General features: G+C 33.2%; 3 protein-coding genes across 4 annotated transcripts; 1 reads left to right on the top strand and 2 right to left on the bottom strand.

Annotated features, from left to right (window-relative positions):
• Positions 1 to 2,362: 2,362 nt before the first annotated feature.
• Positions 2,363 to 6,670, bottom strand: LOC105639692 (hypothetical protein). Of its 2 annotated transcripts, none has more exons than XM_020681635.3 (9): positions 6,107 to 6,670; positions 5,875 to 5,983; positions 5,572 to 5,767; positions 5,236 to 5,369; positions 4,743 to 5,031; positions 4,556 to 4,662; positions 4,254 to 4,446; positions 3,159 to 3,607; positions 2,363 to 2,761 (listed from the first exon to the last, which is right to left on the bottom strand). In XM_020681635.3, exons 1-9 carry the CDS (start codon positions 6,195 to 6,197, stop codon positions 2,509 to 2,511), a joined length of 1,821 nt encoding a protein of 606 aa, XP_020537294.1. In that variant the 5' UTR covers positions 6,198 to 6,670; the 3' UTR covers positions 2,363 to 2,508. The 2 variants fall into 2 exon arrangements, with proteins under 2 accessions (XP_020537294.1, XP_012079216.1); XM_012223826.4 differs by having other exon boundaries at positions 4,254 to 4,425; positions 6,107 to 6,668.
• A 4,979-nt stretch (positions 6,671 to 11,649) lies between these two features.
• LOC105639693 (B3 domain-containing protein Os01g0234100) lies at positions 11,650 to 17,853 on the top strand. Its single transcript, XM_012223827.4, has 7 exons — positions 11,650 to 11,931; positions 12,200 to 12,265; positions 12,816 to 12,847; positions 12,961 to 13,123; positions 13,229 to 13,435; positions 16,664 to 16,754; positions 16,854 to 17,853. The coding sequence occupies exons 1-7, from the start codon at positions 11,767 to 11,769 to the stop codon at positions 17,621 to 17,623; spliced, it is 1,494 nt and encodes a 497-aa protein (XP_012079217.1). The 5' UTR covers positions 11,650 to 11,766; the 3' UTR covers positions 17,624 to 17,853.
• Positions 17,854 to 20,822: 2,969 nt separating this feature from the next.
• Positions 20,823 to 22,017, bottom strand: LOC105639694 (membrane-associated kinase regulator-like protein). Its single transcript, XM_012223828.4, has 2 exons — positions 21,367 to 22,017; positions 20,823 to 21,162 (listed from the first exon to the last, which is right to left on the bottom strand). The coding sequence occupies exons 1-2, from the start codon at positions 21,868 to 21,870 to the stop codon at positions 21,106 to 21,108; spliced, it is 561 nt and encodes a 186-aa protein (XP_012079218.1). The 5' UTR covers positions 21,871 to 22,017; the 3' UTR covers positions 20,823 to 21,105.
• Between the last annotated feature and the right edge of the window lie 2,401 nt (positions 22,018 to 24,418).

The raw sequence follows: 24,418 nt of genomic DNA, 5'->3' as shown, positions 1-24,418 counted from the left end.
ATTTGGATTTTTTTGGATATATCTTTATTTATTAAGGAGAATGGAATTTTCGAAAAGAAAAATCGTAGGCAAAAAAATATCAGAAAGAGAGAAAGGGGTTAAGGTAGAATTCGGTGAGGTGTAGAATGGAAGAGAGGCAGGTGCACGCTCCTGGCCTTGCAACGAACGGACACGTGCTGAGAAATGAAAAGCCGATCTTATCCCATGGGAAAGTGCTTTCAAAGTTTGTTTTTAACCAATCGGAATTTCCCGTTTTCTTTTGGCGTTCCGGAAGAGTTCTGTTATGTGCGCTCTCAATTATAACCCATAAAAAGTTAATTCATTATGTTGAATTTCGAATAATAATAATATAAGAGTAAAATACACTTCATCTCTAAATTATACCATAATTACAATTTTTATAACTTATAACCTTGTTAACTTTTTTTTTTTTAAATCATTATCGGGTCTATTCATCCAAAGCTTTATCATTAGTTAAACACTCTTAAAATAAAATTTTTTTATGAAAAAATATGAAATTACAGTTGAATTAGAAGTCTTTTATAAATTAGTACATGATCTTTGTATAGTAGTATATGATACTGGCTCATTTATTGACCAACTCTTTTTTGGTGGCATATATGTAACGTTTTGAACTTTTTGATCTCAACATATTCAATGGAAATATGGTTGAAGTAAATACATATTTATCCATTCAAAAAAAATAATATATATATATATATTTGTATCGCAGATCATCTTTGCTAACAATTACTTATTAACCAAATAAGAATTTACTCCGAGACGTATATTGAAGTTTGGTCATTTTCCAATATTCTCACCAAAATGGTAATTTGATAATCCTAAATTTCAAAGTTTGATCATTTCAAAAAAGTAACTAATCAACTTCATTTTTATTTTTTGATTTTCAAATCATTCGGTGTACAGAATTTATTGATCCAACTAATCAAGATTGCATTTGAAAAAAAAAAAAAAAAAAGTTAGTCTTTAAAAAAAATTATATATCTAGGATTAAACCATGAGACATAAAGAACAAAATAAAATGACATATCTATTCACAAAAAAGAGGAGTTAATAGATCTTTTTTTTTTTTTTTTGCAATTTTCCTTAGCATAGAGTATAACTAATTGACTCTCTTATTTTTTGTAATTAACCTTTTACATGTAAAAAAAATATTTTAATATTAATATCTTTAAGATAAGCTATTTTTTTTTAGAGGGTTTTAACTCATTTTCAACAAATTATTTTCTTTTCCCATTTGAAGCCACATCCAATAAACTACATCCTTTTAGAGGTTTATTGGATTTTTTTTGGTTTTCATTTGTTTCGTGCTCATAATGAAATTTTTTTCTTCTCTTTAGTCTTTATATAGATTGTTTTAAACAATAAAAAATTATGGTAGTTTTTGATACTTTGAGAGATCAATGGGTTGCAGGATTTGGTGAAATTCCATAAATTATTAATGTAATTTGGTAAGTTCAATTTCTTTATTCATGAAATTAAAATCTCAAAATGCGGTCACTCATGGTGTATTTATACATAGAGAACTCCATTAATTAAAAAGATATGATACAAAATTTTTCATGGAAAATAAGCCGTTACAATTTCATTTTATTATTTTATATCTGAGAGATTATTTATTGTAAAAATATTGTATGTTTATTAATTGATGATTGTCTCTTTTCATTAAAAAATAAAATAGAAAATAATACACAAAATCAATTTGTAATGGGTAATGCATATTTTGGGGGATATTGTTTGTTGGCGAGAAAAGAATTTTTTTTTCATACACAAAAATAGAATACTCGATTAAGTGACCTCAGTCATTTCATTTCCATTCCTACCAATTTCATTGACAGCCAGAACAGAAATTTTATAAGCACACATTTGAGTTGCACGTACAAAGTGAAACAAATTCAGGATAAGCTGCTGGCTGTGGGCTGTGGGCTGTGGCTGTTGGTTGTGGTGGGGCGGCTGGCGTCATCTCCTCTTGGATCTGCCGCCCTCTCAACATTACACTGCTTTTTTTTTTTTTTTTAACTTTTTTTTGTTGCTTTTGTGGGTCCCGCTCTCTCTAGAATGTTGACCATTAAAGTTGCGTTTATTAATATAAAAAAATGAGAAAAAAACAACTGGGCAAAGCCCAAGTCAAGTCATGGGCCTCGTAATTTCTGCTGTAAACATGTTCTGGGCCTAGTTGACTTTTCTTTTTCTTTATCTTTTTTTTAGGCTTTTAATTGAGTTGATCACTATTTGAACAAACAAAATAAAAGGGTATTACAGAAAAATAAAGGCATTATCTAAAATTTGATTCTATTATGTAAATTCTACAAAATTGAATCCATAAATATAAAATGAGGCATAAAAACAAGAACCATCTTTCTTTATATTGACAAAACATAATTGTGCTTCTACAAGAATTAAATGTGAGAATAGCCTTAAAAGTGATTCACAAACTATGATAAGCTTTCCACACAAACCAGGAAGAAAGAAAAGATAAAACTGAATTCACACCGCAAGATCAGTGCTGGCAATTGATCTTATAGAACTGGATCTAACACCACCCTCCTTAGTGCTGCCAACTGATCTTACAGAACTGGATCTAACACCACCCTCCTTAGTGCTGCCAACTGATTTTACAGAATTGGATCTAACATCACTCTCCTTATCTGTTGAATATGCTATCAATGCCTTCACCACTTGCCGAAATCTCCTTCTGTAAGTAGGAAGCTTTGATGCACTCCTCACCATTCCTAACATCCTGTCGCCCCCATTTATCGAAAAAACATATGATGCATCGATGAGTATAAGGTCAGAATTTCTAGTATTCAGAGAACCACCAGGGAAAAGTGACAAAAACAGAAAAACAGTCTGGTCTAATTGATTAACTGTCATTTAATAGAACTGATTTACTAAAAAATTTACGCATGCTTCAGTTGTTGTGCATAAACTACAATTGTAACACTAGGATTAGTTCTGTTTTGTCTCAAGAGAAACATTTCATTACCAGTAAATAGACTAATCAAAGTGATAAATAAGTTTGTAATGAGTTTTGGCTCAGTAGTATTGCAGTCATTTTCAGGTCCTGTCAGAGCCTAATTAACTGAGAAAAATTGCAAGTGAAAATGAATTTTTGGGTTCTGGAGAAGTTTAATTACCTTCTGCTAAGGCCTTGTATTTGAGCAGCTCTGAGAGCCTCTTGAGGTATTATACTGCCATTATCCCAGGCCTCCATCCGCTGTGTATCATTTCCAAACAGAATTACTTTCTGCAAGAATCTTTCCTCCCCTTCTTCCAATTTGATGACTCTGATTTGTTCCTTTACAACAAGCAAAGGGTGAAAGAACCATTCAAACAATCTGTCATTTGGTCTGTTTAGATGAGTGACTTCAACACCATCAACCAGCAAAAAACCATGTGAAGCAGCTTTGATAGAGAAGAGAAGAGTATGCAACAGTGAATAACAAGGCAATCCAACGCCAACAATGACACCTTCATTGGCATTCTTGGCCTTCAGACAGTCATTGAGATCAGTTAATGTTATTGCACCAACATCCACCAGTTCTTTGCCTCTTATTTCACATGATCTCATGACATGTCCCCAAACCTGTTGCAATTTTGAGATACATCAACTGTCTTTTTATGCATCGAAAATGTAAATGAAACTAAATATGAATAATGATTGTATACAAAACATGCTTCTACCAGTTTTAACTTATAAGTCCACTATTATAGCTTGTCATAGTTGTCATCATCAACTGATCAAACAGACATTCTTTTTTAGATAACAATATGGCTACGTTCAACGAAAATTTTTGAGTGAGAAAAAAATTCCAAAATTCTTGGTGGAACTGTATATTAGTCTGCATCTGGATTTTAGCAGGATCAAAATAATTTTGCCAAAGGAATAGCAGGTATTCGTTACAATCTTGGAGATTTCTTTCAAACCCTATAGGTCAAGATTTTGTGTAATTCAGGACAAGTACTTCACTATATACATCATAGAGAGTATAGAACTTAGATCACTGGCATATCATATTCACCGAAAACCGGTAGCAGACAGCAAAAACAAGTTTAAATATTTTCAGGTCTGCCAAAGGTAGCGTAATAAAAAATTCCAAGTAAATACAAGGATAAATAATTTTTTGCATCTACCAGCAACTAAACCAAGTTCTAATATGCAAAAATTATCAGTTCAAGCACTAAGACGAGGATATTTCTACTTCATATTAGTCATAACACTACAAGGATACCTGAACCATTTTCACTTCTTGAATTGTCTCCCTTACAGATCTTGAAGGAGCCAAGCTTGGCATAAACATGGCAGCAGAAGCTTCTGTACCAGAGATAGAACCAAATTTTCCAAGATTTCCTCCAACAGAAAGCTCGGATGAGTTAGAAGCCTTTTTCTTTCTATAGCGGGGCCTGGCTGTGAGCAATGTGATTCTGACAGTTAAAAATCAAAAGTGCCAAAGGACAAGAGACAGCAACTATTGGTTTTAACTGTTAAGGACTGAAAATTAACACATTGAGAATAAAGAGAGAAAAGGATTACTTTGGAAGGAAAGTCCCCTCTCTAAGATACAGCCCATCATTTGTATACTCATCGAATTCTGCGACCATTGCAATCACATAAGCAACACCTTTTCGAAAAGATCTTTCCTGCATCCATAAGTATCCTGAAGGTTGAGTTCCCAAATGATATAAATGGAAATAAAATTTGTTTCGAGCTATAAATCCACCTGATAAACTATAACTGATGCATACAATCCAATGAAGATACTTGAGAATATGCTCAATAGTATGCTTCCAACAACAATAAGAGGCCAAAAAAGTATTGTCAAGCCAGCAACGGGAATGCAAGCTGTTTCGAGAAATGGTCCCTCTCGGCTAACTAGATCATGTATCAACCGAAACCAGCCCTTGAACAACATATATGGACTCTTAATTACAGCAATTGCAGTAAAAAGAGGAACATCCACAATTAGCCCCATCAATCCGGCAATGATAAATCCAGGGATATGAATCAACCTACCAACAAAATCAAAAAAGTGAATTCTCACAGTAACAAATAAAAATTTTTCTAGACCTATCTTGTACATTGGCCTAAGCTTCAAGACAGAAAATGTTAATTCTAAATAGCAAAATAATTTTTCAGGCCAATCAATATTGATCAATTTATTGTTGCAAAACAATTAAAACAGCAATAAAACACTTAAAAAATACTGCCCTTACCTAAGAGGTCTTTGCTCATTTGAAGCAGGAGAATCGCGAAGCTCCTTTAAGTAGAGCAAGTAAGAATGATAACACATATCTGCAAAATCTCTAACTACAGTACAGCTTCCTTTAATGGGTCCCAAGGTTCCATCCTAATATTCATAAATAGTAAGTTTCACCTTCACATAACCAAATAGTTGGAACTAACAACAGATGAGCTCTGGCTTAATATTACATGAATTGTAACCAGAGTTCTGACCCAAATCAGCCAAATTAACCAGAAAAAACAAATAGTGAGAATTAAACTAGACTAGAAAATTAGATAGTACGAGTAATAGAAAACTTAGAACTTACCACAAGACAGTGGTAGAATTTCTTGGATTCAGTTTCTTGTCTAAAGGCCTCAAAAGTGGAAACCCATGGAGTAAAGAAGCCATAACCCAATCCCACAAGAGCAGTCACAGCTATGCTTAAACCCAACCAAATACTAAATAGAACAGGCAAAGTAAGCAAAAGGGCAACTTTAAGTAGTGCATCAAATCTATTAGTCCTGCAAATACCAAATATTGCCATGTAAAAATCAATATTTCCAGAAAAAAAATCAAAGACCATCAACAATTTTTCGGAAAAAGAAATTTCTGAGGGAGTTATACTTACTTTACAACGGTGTAGACAGTCCAAGCAACATGTAGAGGAAACATCAATAAAATTACCCCAACATTCCCCACTATTAGTATTGAAGCAGCAATAGGACCCACTAAAAGAGCTGCAACATCCGATGGAAATCCCAAAAACCCATCATCAAAATTCACATGTACACTTGATAAAAAGTACAAAAAAAAAAATATTAAAAATTAAAAAAAAAAAAAAATAGTCAGATACAGAATACCTTTAAGACCACCGAAGAAGAAGGCAGAACAGAAGGCAATAACCACATAGATGATCCTTAAGCAACCGTGGACATTGTTTGACATGGCCATAACAGAAAACCATAGAAGAAAAAAGGAAAGAGACTTGAAAAAGATCGCACAACTACCAATCAGGTACAAACCAATAATAGATACTACAAGCAAAAAAACCAAAAAACAGAACGCACAACTTAACCACGAACACGGTATTAAAGGCTCAAGGACAGATAAGGGAAGAAGGTGACAGAAAAAAAGAACAAAAGTACAAAACCCCAAAACTGAATCAATCACCAGATGCCAGCAAAACCAAACCACCCAAAACCAGAAAGACAGGGAAAGAGAATATTTTCAGTTTTTAGCTACAGGTATGAAGCGATCAATGACGTATAGTATTGCCACCTCACATTCAATTTTTTAATCGAACGATCGGCATTTTGGGTTGTATGAGATGAACCTGGGTTGAACCACATAGTATTAGCCTTTGACTAATGAGTTTCTTTATCGCAGACGTGGGAAAGAAGCTCGGGCTATGGCCATTGGCCATGTGAACATGTGATCACTACTATTTACCAGCTCTCTGCGGTCAAATGATTAGCACATATATAAAATTTATTAAAATGGGACAATTTATAAGTCTTACGCCAAAAGAAAAAAAAGCAATATTTGTGTGTAACAGATAATACCGTTTGACCCTGAAAAATATTTTCTTTTTTCCTGAGGAAAAAAATAATCACGTTTTGGACATTTTTAATGAATAAATAAATATGTCGTTTAATGTTATGGTCTAGCGATGTAAATGACTTAAGAGTAGATTTATGAATCATTCGAATTTGATTCCAAAAATTTTTGAAAAAATTTAATTCTAATCGAGATTAAATCTATAACATTTGGATCAAAATAAATTGATTTGAATTGATTTAACTCGAATTTCAAACTGAGTGTAAATTTAAAATTTTTAAGTTCATACTTAAAGCATGGCAAGTTGTCATGCTCAACTCATTTATATTAATAAATAAACGTGAAAATGAGACTCTTCTTAATCAAATTTATTTATTATATTCATTGATTGAAACTTGAATTATTTAATTAATAGTAGAATCAAGATTTGCAATTATAAATTTTTAAAATAAGTTCATTTATCAAAATTTCCAACATATCCTACCCGACTATATGTAATATTGACTTTTTTTTATTTATTTGCTGCAACATAACAGGTAAATACACTAGATCTATGAAAAGTTGACCACCTGAAATTGACATTTTCCAAGTAAGAGCAAACCATTGAACGCACTAATGAAGGAAGCTATTATTAATTCTTTTGACAACACATGAGCATTTCCCTCATTGGACCCACTGTTACTTTTTGATTAAGATGTCAAATTATTGTAATAGTTTGGATTTTTAATTTTGATATTTTTTTGGATTTAAATCAAATTAAAATATAATATATTTATGTATTTGTAATATTATTTCAGTATTTAAGAATTATATTACTATTTAAAATTATTTTGTTGCATAATAAATAATAAAATAATTCATTTTAAATAATAAAATAACTTCTTTTAAGTTTTTAAATATCAAATTAATGTAAAAAATAATATAATTACATATCAAATTAATGTAAAAATAATCTAAAAATTGAATAAATGTTAGAGAGCTAGTACACTAGTTAACTCGCCTTGTGAGAATTAAGGTTGTATATACACGGTATCTCTTGTTATCTAAATCTAGCGTCTAAAAAGAAAAAACATATTAATTCTTATTTAAGATTTTATGCTAAATATCCGTTTAGTTCATGTAATCATAGAAATTTTATATATAAATTACAAATTCGTCTCTCATAAATAATTATATGCTATCATTAATTACTGTGTATTTCAATTGTATTTTTCGCAGAGAGTGTACTGCATGAAAATATTTAGTATATTTTTAATAATTCTTTTAATTATCTCAAAAAAATATTTTGTAATGACATTTGCTTAATAAATTTGTTACTAAAGTCAAAAAATGACTCTAATGTTTGACCCAGACAAACACCCTATATTCCGCGGCACCTTTACGCTCCACTTTATCTCAGAATTTCCTGAACTTCTGGAAGGACATAAAAGCAATTGTTCCTATTCATCAGCCGCCTGCCAATTCACCTGATCTAGTGGTGGATCCGATATTAGGTGGGCCATCTCAGTGCTCGATGAGCCGAGTAATTGACAATGGGGGTTAGATTAAATTTTATCCACAATTATTTGTAGATAAAACTTACTATAACTCCTTGTATGTGGGTCACTAAACCAATAAATAATTGACACTTAAAATTGATTGTCACAATTTGATATTAAATTTTATATTTTGAATTAAAAAAAATATTTATGATCAGAATAAAAATTAGTCAAATCCCTTAAATATGAAATTCAATCTTTGTAAATGAAAAAATCACGTTGATAGCGTTTTTCTACTGTAGACCTGGCGCAGTACAAACATAATATGGCTTGGCTAAATGAGCTAAGAACACATGTGATGTGATATAGACAAAGAATAATAATAATAATAATTGGCAAGTCCTCCAATTATTAATATGCATTCTAAAATACTTATTTATATACATAAGTAAACTCATACACCATATAAATTCATTATATCATATTGAAATTGTTGGTTTAATATTAGGTCATACACCCTTTTTTCTACTGTCCCAACCACCTCTACGGTCTCATCTCACTGCTGTTATTAACCTTTCTAGGATTAATTCCCTTTTTGTCCAAGATAGATCTATGGATTTACCATTGTTTTGTGTAAATTTGTGCATGGGGCATCCATTAGAGGAGTTCTTATTCTTATATCTTCGTATGGAGTTTCTATATCTCACTCTAAGAGGCCACGAGCGTATATACACCATGGAAGACTGGTGATTTGAAGAGTTTTCTCCTTCCTTCTTCTGTCAACAGATTGCTTAAACAATCTTTGGTTCACTGCTGGCCAACTCAAATCTGGAGTTCAATAGTTCCTTCCAATATCCAATATCTAAATCCAACAATGATGGTGGTGATAGAAAGGATGATGCCTATGGATTTTTCCTTTTATTGCTATTGATGTATGGATTTGAGATTTCATGTAATGTTTTTTTGTTGATATACAATAATAATATATATTAAAAAAAAAATAAAAAGTAATAGATTTCTAAATAAATTCTAACTAACAGATAAACTAGGATTCTATTATTATAATCCAATCATAATTATCTCTCCATCAATATAAATATTCTCAATTAATTCTATTAAGGACTAATTTTTTTACACACAATTTACTACACTTCAAATTCTGAAAGTTTAATAGTTTTCATTTGTTGATCTTGTTCTCTAACTTGATTTCATCAAGTTTATTTTACGTGCCCCTGTTTTAATTGGAATGAATCTATTATGAGTCAAAAAAAAAAATATTACGGGCCGACCCATTATCCACTCGATGAAGTTGAGTATGCAGCGGTTAGACTCCACAATTTATTTTGTATTTTTCCTAAAAACATTTATTTATATTCAGCGTTGAACTCAGAACCACTCGTACGCCAAACAAATTCTAGTAAATGATGTTTACCGGTGGATCCAATATTTGGGCCCATACGGTCCATCCTATTACTCACTTGATGAGGGGGAGTAACTAACAATAGTAGGTTAGTCTTCAAATCTTATACATGTTTATGCTATCAGCTATGCACAATAAATATTAATTTTTAATGTTTAATTTAAATTTTTATACCTCATGTTTTATTAAAATATTTTTATATAATTGATTTGTAGATTAATAATGTTAAAATTTGCAATGTTTAAATTTAATTTAACAAATAGTTAAAAATTTTGTAAACTGTAATTATGATATTAATTATTAAACCATTTTTTAAAAAATATATGAAATAATGTTATAAAATAATTTCTATAGTTGAGAAGCAAGTAATGCCATCAGTTGTAGGCAGCCTTAAGACCGAAACATTGAAATGATAAATGATCATTTCATTTAGTCCGGAAATATTTATTGTGCTAATCTTATTTTGTCAAAAGATTATTATTTTTCGATTATTATGTTTTGACATTTATGTTTTTGCATTTATTCACAAATTAACTTTCATCACTAGAAAATTAGGTTTTCATGTATATCCTTGAGTTCATAGAATAGTAGAAATCTTTTAACTTTGCATATTCTTAAAAAAGAATTAGAAGATCAACCAGGTTTCCATGTATATAATTTTACTTAATAAAAAGGTGGAAAACAATATAGGAACGGGGTACAAGTATATTTCTATCGTCACTATACTTTTTATTTTAGTTCAATTTTTATATGAAAAATTATACTCTCCCAGCACAGATGTAAGGTCGAGAAGACTTTGAAGCCATTTTCTGTTGTAACTATAATCTCCCAACAATTAACTTTGTACTGATAATTTTCACTAAGTTGATTCAATATCTAAAATAAGTATTTCTTCTCTTCTTTTATTTTTTTTTTCTCTGATTTGGAGAAATTGATTTATGGTGGGCGTCGGAGGAATTTACAGCAAGTTTTCTTTTATCTGCTATTTTTTCTACAGTTTTCAAACAGAGGAAAATTAGCTTTCTTTGTTATTTTACATGGTTATTTTCTTTTTTCCAAGAGGGATTTGTTTAATGATTCGGCAAGGAAACACAGGAAAAAAGAGAACAGAGAACGCCATTTTAGAAATGACAGTGTTTGAATGAATTGTCAACTAGACATTTGTTTATTTGATTGAGCAGCTCGTCAGCTCTGACTAGCTTTGCAGGCTGCGCTTGTTTTGAATTGCAGGATACTCTTTCTCTCGAAGTCTTGCCAAGTCAATCGCCATCCGCTATTTTGGCCTCATACCTTCATCACTCTGGATTTTTCCCCTCCTTAGATAATCATAGCTTTGAGTTCTGTTAATACACAGTTGGTTAACAAAAGTTGCTACTTATTTGCCAATCATATATGTATTGTACAATGTCAAGTATGTGAGCACCGAAACATGGCGAATCGGTGTAAAGAAACTATAAAAGGAAAGAAAAGGATGGAAGAAAAAGGAAAATTCTTCTCATTTATTTCTCTTTATTATTACACTCAATATGAGATTAATCACCTTGACCAATTAGAGAAAGAACAAAATTTATAAATACGATATTTGTCACGTTCATAATAATTTGTTACGAATTCAGTGAGACGAGTGAATTTATAATAGGTTTTCAAGTTAGCATAACCAATATAACTTTGAAGTCTAATTACGAGAGATACTTCCCTGATCTCAATAAATGTCTGTTCAATTCAACTATAATTTTCCACATTTATAGCCGATACGCACAGGGAAGGAAAGTCTTTCTACCCGTCAAAAACAAGGCAAAAGACACAAAGCGTGAGGAATGTGTCATATCACGTGAATACCACGTGCCCGTCAACTTGGAAACAAAAAGGGCAGGACAACTAAATACAAGCTAAAATGTTGGATTATTTTAACCGCTAAGTTAAACGGTACTCATTTGGTACTGTATTAGTAAACCCTGAAGGGGTCGGGTTGACAGTAGCTTTCTTTGTATTTCATTTCAGGGTTCATTTTTTACCCCTTTCGAGCTCTCAGGTTTGCCTGGAAACAAATTGGAGAGCCAAAACTATGGCAGAAATTGTCAAGAAGGAAGCGGAAGAGGGAAATTTTAACAGAACGGCACCTTATGGTGAGGAGAATGACAAATCTGTTGCAGAAGAAGACGTGACACTGGCTCAATTATCTCTCACTCCTTCTAGTCCCAGGCCTAGGCCTCTTGCCTCCTGCTCTTCGGTATATCTCTCTCTTTCTCTCTGTTTGTTTCTGTTTGGTTGCCTGGAAATGTTAGGAGAAATGAAGAAGGGAATGAGAGTTCAGATCTCGTGTTTTGTTCAGTGGAATCGAAACGCGAGGTTAATTCTGTTTCTGTAATTGCCCTATCTTCGCGTCTCGGCGGCCAAGCTTAAATGCATGAAACGCATCGTCGTTCTTCTTTTTCTGTTCCAATTTGCCTTTTGAAATCCTGATCAGGCTTAATTTTTTGGCTTCTATTCACCTTCAGGGCTTGGAGAAAACTGAAAAACGTGTTAAGGTCAAGAGAAGGTATTCAGATTCGAAAATTAAGCATGTAAGACTCGTTATTCTTTGTCTTCTTCATCTTCATACTCATGTTTGTTATTAGTTGCATCCAAGCTTATATATTACTGATTGAAAGGCGGAGCTGCAGTTTTAGAGCTTTCTGGCGTAAAAGTTGTGATTAGTGCAACGCCTGGCAAGCATTCTCGAGGTTCTTTTAGTGCTTTAGGAGATATAAAAAGTCTTTAAAACACTTCGAAGCTGAGAATGTTTATTCTTGCTGGAACTAACCGTAAGATTAGAATAATAAGTTATGGTGCATAGTGCTTGTATTAATGTTTTGTTCTAATCGATTATACTTTCTTCAAGAAGTGTTCTCTGCTTCTATTAAACTCTTCCAATCTTTGCAAATTAGTGACTGATCTTTCTTTCAATACTTCAATTCTCTTATGCTGCATAACCTGGTGGTTCATCTCTTTTCCCCCCATTCATTGCCAAATCTAACTACATTTTTTGTTGTTGTGTTGTAATGGAAGTACAAATTCAATTGTTTTGCTTCTTAAGCTGTATATTGATGTGAAGTTTAATGAATTCTTGAACAGGCAATAACAAGTCATGCAGGGAAATGCATATGGTCAGTGATGAACTGAAATGCTTTTTAATTTTATTTTATTTTTCAAATTTTAGCTGTTTGAGTTATGGAAAGTTTAACATAATGACATTCTGCCTTCTTTTTTTCCTATGAAGCTGTGGGCAAAATAAGGATGCTGTTACTAGAATGTGCACTGCTGGTGAAACAAAGTCACCTGCGATGATTCGAGCAGAGGAAGTTCAATCAAATCTAGAATCAACATTCCCTAGCTTTCTGAAATCCTTGGTTAGATCACATGTTGGCAGTTGTTTTTGGATGGTAAGCTCACTGAGTGAACCTATCGAAAGAAAAAGTGGTGCTTTATCTTTTTGATACTTGTTGTTGTTGGTTTTTTTTATTCTTGTTGTTTTCTTTTATAAATAGGGGCTTCCTGGACCATTCTGTAGAGCCCACTTACCGCGTGAGGACGCAACAATCACATTGGAAGATGAATGTGGGAAAGGATTCAGGATGAAATACATTGCATATAAGACTGGATTGAGTGCTGGTTGGAGGCAGTTTTCGGTTGCACACCAGTTGCTTGAGGGAGATGCGTTGGTCTTTCAATTAATTGAACCTTGCAAGTTTAAGGTAATAGTTTGAATAACTTTGTTGTGGTCATATTTATTGTTCTTCTAGTACTTTTGATATAATTTTGGTTTTTTATGCAAAATATGAACAGATATACGTGAGTTAGATGACTCTTACCTACATTAACATAATCAATATCAATTCTGATGGCAAGCTTGAGATGTTTAGGTGTTATGCTTGAGCTTACTAGAATCTATACTTTCATGGTAGATTAAGTTGATGGATGTTTAAAAGACATGAATAGTGTCATTTTGGTTAGTGGAATCAACTCTGAAGTTTGGAATTAATTGTATCTCATTGAAAGTCCATCTGGATCTTGAAGGAATCAGATCCGTGCAAAGGAACACTATGAATGGGAGAATTCACGGATGGCTAACACTAATTGGCTATTATTTGGCTGTAGAGTTGAATAAGGAGGTAGAGGTCAATTAAGCATATCCCCTTATAGACAGAAGTTATTAATGTTTTATGCAATTTGGAATTCTTCTATCCAGAGAACGTGCAATAGTAGGAGAAACTGGAAGCACATACAGCTAAGTTTGGTTTGATATACTCTGAACATTATAAATTTGATTTGAATTTTGAAGGAGACCAAGATTGGGGAAAGGGGGTTCATATGGTTTCAGCATTTTATGAGGTGGCTGGTTTATTTGTTGGGAGGGATCCTAGAACACATGCTACATCCTAGGTTGGAGAAAGAGGATCATGCAGTTTCCTCCATTTAATCTCTTTGGCATGCCAAAGTTGATTGGATGTAACATGCATTTTTGCTCAGTTGTCTGAGAACTGTTCTAATGGCTCATAGCTAGCTGTGTGGCTTCATATATGGTTCTACCTCTTTTCTCCTTTTACTAAGGCAGCTTATAACATACTGTTTATAGGCAAAAGCATAGAACATGTTGTTTATAGGCACATTGCTTATCAAGCTTTTTCCCTTTTCGACTTGAATGTAAAGCAGATCAATCAACTGATTTGGTTAGACATTTGCTGAATATTGTAAAGTAGATAAAGCATAATCATCTAGAAAAGAACCAGTAGCGTGGTCAAAACTTTGACACATGTGAGGATGCAAAAGGGGGACTTACATTTGACTCTAGCTAGAATCTTCAATTCCGAGCTTGATCACTTTTAATCTTTTCTTTTTCTTGGTTGCCTCAAACTGTTATTGTGGCTGTCAGGCAGCACTATGGATTAGTTGATGGTCTTTATCTCTTGGTTTTTAGCTGAGCACGGAGCAGGTTTTAAATAGCTGGAGTAGTAATTGGCTGAGGCATATGCCATTAACCTTGAACATGGAAAATAAGGAGGGATAAAAAAAAAAAAAAAAAAGTACTCAAGCGTGCTCAAAATTCATGAATTTCTGCCACGGAGAAACCTAAACATGCTCTAGTTTAACCTTTTATAAGAAATAACCTTGTCTATGGGATTAATGGGTCTGTATTGCCAAGTAATCTTATTTCTTAAGCCCATTGAATTAGGATGATTTTATTCCCAAATGTTGCTCTAAGGAATATAAAGCTTTGAGATTTGGGCAATGTTGAGAATATGTTCTGAGATAGCCAATCTGATTTTCACAAGCCGCATGGTACTTGGCTTTACAGCTTGATTTCTTGCATAGTTCATTTGACTCTTTCCATTGTGGCAATGTCATTAATTGACTCCTAGTGATTCGAACCATTGAGTTTATCGTTTGAAGATCTGTAGATCTGTATGCTATACTTCTATGTGCTTGGTCAATGAACTATGCATACAGAAGTGGTCTTTGCTACAAGAGGTAGCATTATTTCTCATTCTTGAAATCCTAACTTCATCTCTCACATCTTCACCATTCCCATGTAGGAAAATTTTCATTTAATGATCTCCAAACCAGCATAGCTTACATGAAACAAGCATGTTTGGGATAACACTGATTTGTGGCTATTAATTATCAAGTGTAGATATCCTACTATCTTATGTCACAAATAGAAATTCCCTTAATGAAATACATATGCTAGCTTAGCACGACATACCATTATGATTATCCAGAAACCATTCCTAGCCAACCTGGGGTGAATTGTTTCTTGTTCGATATATGTTACATTAACTGCAGAGAAAATCTCACAGCAATTTGAAGAGCGAGAGAAATTGCACCGTTATTCAGACCCTACTTGTTGTGAAGCTAGAAGCATATGACCAAAATACATCCATAAGTGCCTGGATGTTCATTCAAATGACAACCTTATAACAAAGTTGAAGGAAGCCGTGAGGTTAGGCCATGAATAGAAGAATTAGTGCCATGTAACTTATGCTGTAGAATTTAAGGTATCAAAAATATTAGAAACATATTGGCTCCATTTTGAGACGACTGGGTGCTGGGTGAACTAATTTATTTTTCTGGAAGAGAATGTCATGCCCAGCATCAAGAAAGGGGTGAAAATTGATAAATTGCTCTTCTTTTACCCCTATAATTTTTAAGCCGTAAAGGCATCAAATGCTCTTTTGAAGAACATAATCTAGAAGTTTTCAAAGCATGTACTGAAGAACCCTGGCTTGTGGAAAAAGGGTGCAGGCATTTTTATGTTTTATTTGTAGTGTCTGAGCAAATGGGATAAATGTAGAAGTTCTATATGAGGAACTGGAGCTGCCAAAAAACAAAAAAGGCTGTTTAATGTGCTGAGAAAAGGATCAAACCAACTTCTGTGTATTTCTCTGAGAGGGACAGTTTACATGTTGAAGCTTGCATCATATCATCATAGGTAGGAAGCAAACTCTGATTGACACAAGTTCTGAACCTAAAAAGCATCTATGGGACATTGATGCAGTAACTAGCTTTACAAGTTGATTGAGGTGGTCGTACCGTAGAAGCCTTTGGCAAGACCAACCAATCACTCCGAGGGATCTGGATACTGGACCATTTTGTTAGAAGTAAAAAAGAATGTTTGGAGGCTTAAAATTAAAAAAAAAAAGGTCATAGTCATGTTTGCAGCATGGCCAACTTACAACATCTCCCTTCGATAACCATTCTTGCTTAATTGTATTGAAGTTAGCAAAAAATTTTCTTACTTGAATGTGGTTGATTGCGCACACCCCATATGGATTGATTCTGGCAGGGAGAATGAGGGGATTTTTTTTGTATGTGTGTGAGAGAGGGAGAGAGAGAGGTGGACTATTGGCATATTATATTTCTTTCTTTTTAAATCCTTTGTTCAAGTCCATGGTCCATGACAAATGTCTGATTATTTTTGGCAGGTTTACATAATAAGGGCAAATGATTTGACTGAAGTGGATGGTGCTCTAGGTTTACTAACTTTGGATCCTCAAATAAAACAAAAGGATGCAGGCAAGTTAATCAATGTCTTTGTTTTGCAATTTTGATATCCTGTGCATGTTTTTATTAGTGAATCCATGTTGGTTTTGGATTTCAATATGTGGAAAACAGAAACAGATGATGCAGAAATGCCCTTCATACATTGTAAAGTTTCAAAGAGGAAACGTCATAGGTCGCTTCCTTTAGCTGTTGTCCAAAAGAAACATAAGAAGTCTGGACGTTCAAGGTTGTCGGTTCCTAGGACTGGGCAAATAGCTGAGCAATCCGAAAATGACAGTGAAGAAGTTGCTTCAGAAGTTCTAGAAGGTTTCAAATTATCCTTGCCTGCCATTCAATTTGACGATGTCAAAAGCTTTGAGAATTTCAACATTGTGGTTGATGGGTTAGTTCTAGATTCTGAGTTGTCAGAGGACATTCGAAGGAAGTACTACAAGCTCTGCTGCAGTCAGAATGCCTTCCTTCATGCGAATCTTATCAAGGGCATTAATTTTAAGTTAATTGCAGGAATCATTTCTGAAACTGTCAACATTTCTGATGCCATTAGAGCTTGCAACCTTACTACGTCACATGATGAATTTGATACGTGGGACAAGACTCTGAAAGCCTCGGAGCATTTTGGCATGAGTGTTGGATTTTTACTAGCCAAGCTGAGGCGACTTGTATGCCTCGCCTTCGATTCAGAAGGTGCCACAAAAACTAGGAGGTACTTGGAAGCTAAAACTGAAAAAGTGCATACAGAAGATGAGATAAGAAATCTTGAAGCAAGACTTGTGGAATTGAAAGCAGCGTATGAAAAGTGTGGCGCTGATATTGAGAGTCTGAAGTCAAAAGCTGAAAGCTATGAGGTCAAGTTCCAGGAAGAGGTTCATGCTCCATGGTGATGTACCTTTTATGGTGTACGGTTAATGTATTTTCTGTATTTGGTATGGCTTGTTCTTTAAATTCATAGACAAGGCGGCAAATTGGGATTTGTATGCATGAATGGCATGATTGCTTGATGATACACTACACTGTTGTAACATTCTGTGAGGATTTAGGACTTATTATATAGACAATGCTATGACATTCTTGGATATTTTACTTATTGGAGACTTTTAGAGCTTTGGGAGGATATCGTTTGCTCTCTCTTTTTTCTCTATCCCATGCACGGATATATCTTGTCACGAGGAACTATTGATCCCTGGAATATCACTCTCATCTGTCTGAATGACCTTTTACTAGACAGAGTATGTACAAGTTTTGCCCCAGCATTGCAAGAAGGGCTCATGCATTGGGCACTGCAACCTTGGGCCTATGGCCTTTGACGATCCAGGTCCAGCAAGTTGGAAAAGATGGCAAGGCAAGGAATAAATTGGTAGCCTTATTTTCTACTTTAACTGTCCAAGTTGGCTTGAGCTGGTTTACAGATGACTGAATTTTATCAAGCAGTCTATGTTACATTTACATTAACTTTAATGAAGATTAGTATTGGTTTCAATTTTCATCCACGTTGAAAAGGCAGCTTAACTTTGTTATTGCATTATCGGTTTCAATTTTCAATAGGCATGGCCTAAGCATGGACAACAAATGTCTGTTTGGTGTACCAAGTAGGCAAGTACCAGCACGGGGGAATCCAACTTCACCTACAATAGCTATTATTACAAGGTATGTTTGAATATAAAACTCCTCAACTTAAGAATTCTTTAAATTCTTGGATTGAAACCTTCACTTTGTCTAGTGCTCATTTTTCTTAAATTGCAATCTTTTTTTCTTTTATTTTTCTATATATTTTTTCTAAAGGGAGAGGGGGATATGGGTAATTGGGTATAGAGGTTTGAACTGGTTTTCTAGCTAATTTTTGCGTTTTGAACTTTTTTTTTTTCGTTTTTGCATGGCTCCAGTGTACAAATTATCTTATCTTTCGCGATGGTCTGAAAAGTTGCAGGACCTAAAATCTGGTCAGCCTGCAAAAAGTACTAGTCAAATGAGAACTCAAGAGTCTGAATCCCTTATACAAACTTCTCAACCTAAGAATTCTTTAAACTCTTTTTACATTTCCCTCCAGAAAATTAAACCATGGACATCGGTTGGCAGATTCTTAGCCTTCTCCCATAGCTATAAAATTTATTACTGAACTCAACTATTGAGCATAAGATACTAAACTTATAGGCCATGTTCACTACATTTTTTTTTTGCCATTCATCACTATATACAATGATTATCTATATTATTGGCAGCAGTTACAATAGTTTTTAAAGCCGATAAGCTGGGGCAGTATAATCTATTATAAAGCTCGTTAAAAGCATCACAGCCCGCTGGGGGAAGAATATCCAAAGGGGAAGAATACAAATTTAAATTAGATGCTTACATAGTTAGGTATCGAACCAGGGCATCACCCCTTATCATTAGGGTAGGGGATTATTTGCAGGCCATGTTCACTACATACTGAAATGAGGAATGGAATCCTAATTCCTGGTTTCATCATTCATTAGCATAAATAGGGAAATAGGATTTAGAAGGTAGGAATAGACAAGGAATAAGCCTTCTTTTCTTTTCTTTTTTTGAAAAAAAAAAAAAAAAAAACAAATATGCCCTTGTGTTTTTCTCAAAATATCAAATATGCCTTTCTCAATTTTTTTTTTTTTTTTTTGTTTTTATGATTCCCCATCCATTTCTTTCATCATTCTATTCTCAAAAACCACAATAGCTTGTTATTTTATTATCCTTGTTATGGACAATGTAGTAACTATTAATATTACGGATTAAGCTGGTTTAAGCTGCAATTGAGAAAATTACTATGTTGAAAATATTGATTAGAGATCATTGAAAATTATTTTTAAAGTGAAAGTTACATATTACAACTTAATAATACTCTCCTCCGAAAAAAAAAAAAAAAAAAAAAAAAATCCACTTTTTTTGTAAAAAAATATATAGCATCTAAAATATTGTCTTTCCAAAATAGTATTTTCAACTTTAATGCCATGCAGACTATTTTGCGGACAGATTGTGTTCGTGAATAGTAGCTTGTCATCCACATAATTACTGAATGACTTGTTTGTTTATGAACAGCTTATTTGCTTATAAATTAACCGTCATCATCCTCTTACATAGCTAATTCGTTATTAATAGATGCATGAAATGATTATAATAGACAACTGTATATTTTGTCTTCGCTAGTGCTGTCATTTGCATGCCGAAATAACAAGAAACAAAAGGCCAAAAAAAAAAAAAAAAAAAAAAAAAAAGAAAAAAGAAAAGACAGAACCAATAATAGTCACTTCATAGTTTCTACTGATAAAAGATACTGTGGAGGGGGGAAAAATGACAAAAGAATAAAACGATAATAATCATGTGGCTCTCTTTTTACATAAAAAGCTGATACTATATAATTTGCAACCAAGAATCTTCAATTTCTTTGGTGCTACATCAATTTAGATCTCTATGTTCTTCGATAGAAAGTTACATTAACTAGTTTTCTATTAAAATAATACATCTCATAGATTGACATCCATTTATTGAATGGTAATTTATTTAAAAAAAAATAGAAAAAATTGATTTTTAACAAATTACCCTTTCCTTCCTCACTCTAATACAAGTTCTCAATCATGCTGGTCTCGTACCAATTTGTTCTCAGTTTATGATAATAGATTGTATGTTATTGTTTTGCCCGTCCATTTTGTATGGGCTTTCTTCTGTGATTGCACATGAACTGTAAACAAAAAATGTGGGAGGGAAATATTATACTACTCGACATACAGTGATATGAAATGTGTACAGAAAAAAACAAATAAAAATCCCTTTGTAGAATTTGGGAACTCGTTCTTGTAGTGATGAGATATATATCATAGAAGATCTCTCTTTCCATTTTTTTCTCTCTCATTTTATAAGAAGTGTAGAATCTCTTTCAACTTATTGAAAGGCCAAAAGGAATATTTTACGTCTCCCAAAATATATATGACGATATGAACTTAGATCCAAGTCAAAGATAAATCCACTACATGAACAGATCCCTCTCTCTCTCTCTCTCTCTTTTCTTTTTCTTTCTCTTTAGAAATAAAGAAAGGAAAATAATGAACTTAAAGAAACAGGTCTATCAATCAGTTCTCAACAAGATAGAATAAGTTCTTCAACTGCAAACATTTTGTACAAGAAAAATAAACAGCTAAAACACCAACTACTTCTGGGAGATCCAAAGGAATAATAAAGACGTTAGAACTCCAAAAACAGAAGAGGAAAAAAAGGTTAAAAAAGTTTGAAAACTAACTAACACAAATTAAGAGATCTAAATTTTATCCAAATCTCTGCTAAAAATAGAAGAAAATACCATCCACCTTTTTCCTCTTCTAAAAAAAAATTTGCTTCATTCTCTCTTAACTAATAGTCGTTACTGAATTCCAATCTCCACATCTCTGTGACTTGACCCTGCTTCACTTAAAAGCTCCTGCAACAGAAGACAGAAATCCAAATCAGACTAACTCAAAAACTAAGGTAACTAATCAAACTAACTCAAAAACTAAGGTAATTAAGTAAACTCTTTCTTATTTAGCAGCGGGAAGGTGCCTGGCAGGGGATGCAAAAAAATAAAAGCAAAGAAGAAGAACAAAAAGGTTAATAGTTTAATTCATTGTATTCTTTTTTTTCTAACCTGTGAACTCTTGCCAACATGCACTTCCTCATGAACATATCGATGCCTTCCACTTTCACCGATTCTCTCCACAGAACCATCATTCTTATCAAGTTTCTTAGACCCAATGTGGCTTCTTTTAAGACCCAAAAGGCCTTTCCACCTTGTCGAACCCTTAGGTGGCCTAAGTGAAACTTCATGACCTTCATAACCATTATCATCATCATCAACAAGAAGCTCATCTCTTATAGTCCTTTGCATTTGGTGATTGTTGTTGTTGCCATTATCTTTAAATGGCAAAAGCCTCCCTTTGAAAAAAAGCTCATCAGCACTCATCATAGAGTAGTTAGTGACTGAGAATTCGAAGTCGGTAGACACTGGGGCATCTGATCCTGCTGAGCTCCTGATCTCTTGCTTAATAATTTGTTGAGAATCAACAAAATCATTAGAGAAAGAGATTCTAGGGCTCATTGGGGGGCAATAGCCTTTGTGTTGATCAGAGTTGTACATGTCTAAGCATGCCATGAGATTTCAAAACAACATGGAAAAAGAAAAATGAGAATCAAAGAACAGGAGAGAAAACCCAAATAAATTTTGTAAGGGACCCTCTTGCACTGTTTCAACCCACCAAGTGGTGTTTGTATTTATATCTAATAAGGGGAAGTGAAGAAAGCTAGCTAGTAGTCCCTCTTTTGAATTGAATTCATGCATTGCATGTCCATGATGTGATATATGTTTTTTGTCATGACATGTAAATTGTTAGTCAATGATGCCCCTTTTGAAGTCACAGTCTTTTATAAGTAGATATATTTACAGTTTTCCTTGGAAGTATGGGTGAACTTACCAAGAAACTCTCTTTTGCTTCCATCTTCTATTGAAAAAAAACAAGAAAATCCAGTGAATAAAATAGTATAACACTCTTATTAGGAGCCAATCCTCTTGTGTGCATAGATTAAATATATTATATATTACCCATTAAAAAAAATTATAAATAGTGCTTGGAACTAGGAGTTACTTCCACGAAGGTTCTTGGAATTAATGTTTCAGATCCTTAATGCATGTTTAATAAAATACTTTCAAATTTTATCCATTCTAGTCAAGTATAATGAACCTTTAGAAGATCCTCGAGCATAAGATGACAAACTAACGGCTACAAATTATACTTTTTACCAACTGGAAAATTATAATACAATTAATTCTAGAAAAATCTCAAATTTCTTGCATTGCAATGTCTTTTTTATATTGAAGCCAGTTACACGAAAGGAATAAGTTTTTTCATTAATCAATTTATTCCGTTTAGTGGAACTTGAAATTTTATATTGTTGGATTGTTTACTTGGAGATTATAATTAATTTCACCTTAAGTAGGCAGTCAAATTGATGTAGTTGGAGTAAGAGCTAAGGGGTGAAGAAGATGAACAGAGTTCCCATAGCAGGCATAGAAAGCAACAGGAGTTGTATCAAAGAGATGGGTGATTGGGCTTTTACAGAGGTAAATGCTTTTGCTACTTTCAGCTAAGATTTATTATTTTAACCCTAGGGGGCCAAGAAGAGAAGGGAAGAGTAGAGTGAGACTGGCAGAGTCCAGAAGGGTTGGGGTGGCATGCACTGGCTAATTTGACCAACCTTTGACTTGTAAGTAAATAACCAGTGAATGAGCTGGCGATACCGACCCATCAATGGGACCACGTGATCTGATCAGCCCTTAACACACATACATTTGTAAACTGTACAGTGAACCATGTCTTCCATTCACGGTCACATAATAAAAGTAAATTACCCTTTCAAAATCTTAAATCGTTTATAAAAAAGCATATGCATTATATAAATATAATTAGCACGTCTTTATAAAATTGATAGTATAATTAATTTTACGAAGAGACACATTCGGATTTTAATTATCAAATTTTATTAGTGTTATTTAATTTTGTTAAGAGAGGAAAATTTGTAGAGTTTGAGTAAGGAAGTCCACTGTGTCATGTATGTGTGGGGCATTTAAAGGAAGTGGCAATTATGAGGCATTTATGTCTTCTTCCAACTAGTGGGTTACTGGAAGAGAGATCACGTGGGCACGTGAAGAAGAGCTCTTCTTACCTTCCTGAGGCAGCAGAAAGGTCTTGTTTCTGTTGCAAAGTAAAAACAATTCTAATCATACATCTGTGAAAAAGAAAAGTTCCATTGGAGTTCTTTTACTAGGTAAAGCTGAAACGGGTTATGGAATTATTTGCAATTTTTCATTTTCTGCCTTTTTTACTTTTTTTCATTCCCATCAAAAAATCTCTCTCAAAGACTTCTATAAATCTATCACCCTCAATCCACAATTCTATCAAGTCCTCAAATTGATTGCATTTTATATCTTTTTTTCACTAAATTTAGGTATTCTTTTTTTTTTTTTTTGTGTGTGTTCATCAACAAAGAATTAAGGAAAAAGAAAATTATCAAAACATTAAACACCAAATTTGAGAATACAACAGTAAAACCTAAACAATTTACCAATAATCCAAGATTTCAAAGAATTTAGGTATTCTTTCACGTCTCAGATTCAAAGAATATATATATATTTCAATAGTGTTATGTATACAGACACTATAAATGCACTTTAAAAAGTAATTTGTGGTTTTATTTGATTTTTTTTTTTTTTTTGAAAGTTGAGAGAAAAGCTCACCATTTTTGGAGTTATATACATACAAAGATCGTTGAAGATTCCTACTAGCTGTATGTTGAGGCTGCCAAAAATGTCCTTGTCACTATGTACACCCCTTTCTGTTGCAACTTCTTCATTGTGAAAATAATGGGCCTTACTCTTCCAGCAGCAAATGCAAAACTCTGCAAGATTGAACACACAGTCAATATTGTCTTTACATCGGTACGATCTTTTTCTTACTATTTATTTATTTTTTAGAAAAAGGCAAATTATATAATTTAAATATGTATATTTTTAACATATGGAACAATTTATATTTACTTATAATTAAGACATAAAATTTACTTTGAACATAAATTTTAAGAACCTCTTATCAATAGCTTTAACATCGTACTTGTATTAATAAAAAATATTTTTTAATAAGTCATAA

The sequence above is a fragment of the Jatropha curcas genome, chromosome 3 (genome assembly GCF_041381405.1).
Source record: "Jatropha curcas cultivar XTBG-Jc1 chromosome 3, XTBG_Jcur_1.0, whole genome shotgun sequence".
Taxonomy (NCBI): Eukaryota; Viridiplantae; Streptophyta; class Magnoliopsida; order Malpighiales; family Euphorbiaceae; genus Jatropha; species Jatropha curcas.
Note: the sequence above shows the minus strand (reverse complement) of the source record. Positions and strands in the feature narration are given on the sequence as shown.

Coding starts and splice junctions, on each gene's coding strand:
- LOC105639693 (XM_012223827.4), top strand. CDS start 11,767: ATGGCAGAAATTGTCAAGAAGGAAGCGGAAGAGGGAAATTTTAACAGA. Junction 12,848..12,960: donor CATGCAGGGAAATGCATATG/GTCAGTGATGAA, acceptor TTTCCTATGAAG/CTGTGGGCAAAATAAGGATG. Junction 13,124..13,228: donor TTGGCAGTTGTTTTTGGATG/GTAAGCTCACTG, acceptor TTTTATAAATAG/GGGCTTCCTGGACCATTCTG.
- LOC105639694 (XM_012223828.4), bottom strand. CDS start 21,870: ATGGCATGCTTAGACATGTACAACTCTGATCAACACAAAGGCTATTGC. Junction 21,163..21,366: donor ATGTTGGCAAGAGTTCACAG/GTTAGAAAAAAA, acceptor CTTCTGTTGCAG/GAGCTTTTAAGTGAAGCAGG.
- LOC105639692 (XM_020681635.3), bottom strand. CDS start 6,197: ATGGCCATGTCAAACAATGTCCACGGTTGCTTAAGGATCATCTATGTG. Junction 5,984..6,106: donor CTTCTTCGGTGGTCTTAAAG/GTATTCTGTATC, acceptor CGGATGTTGCAG/CTCTTTTAGTGGGTCCTATT. Junction 3,608..4,253: donor AAGAAGTGAAAATGGTTCAG/GTATCCTTGTAG, acceptor AAATTGCAACAG/GTTTGGGGACATGTCATGAG.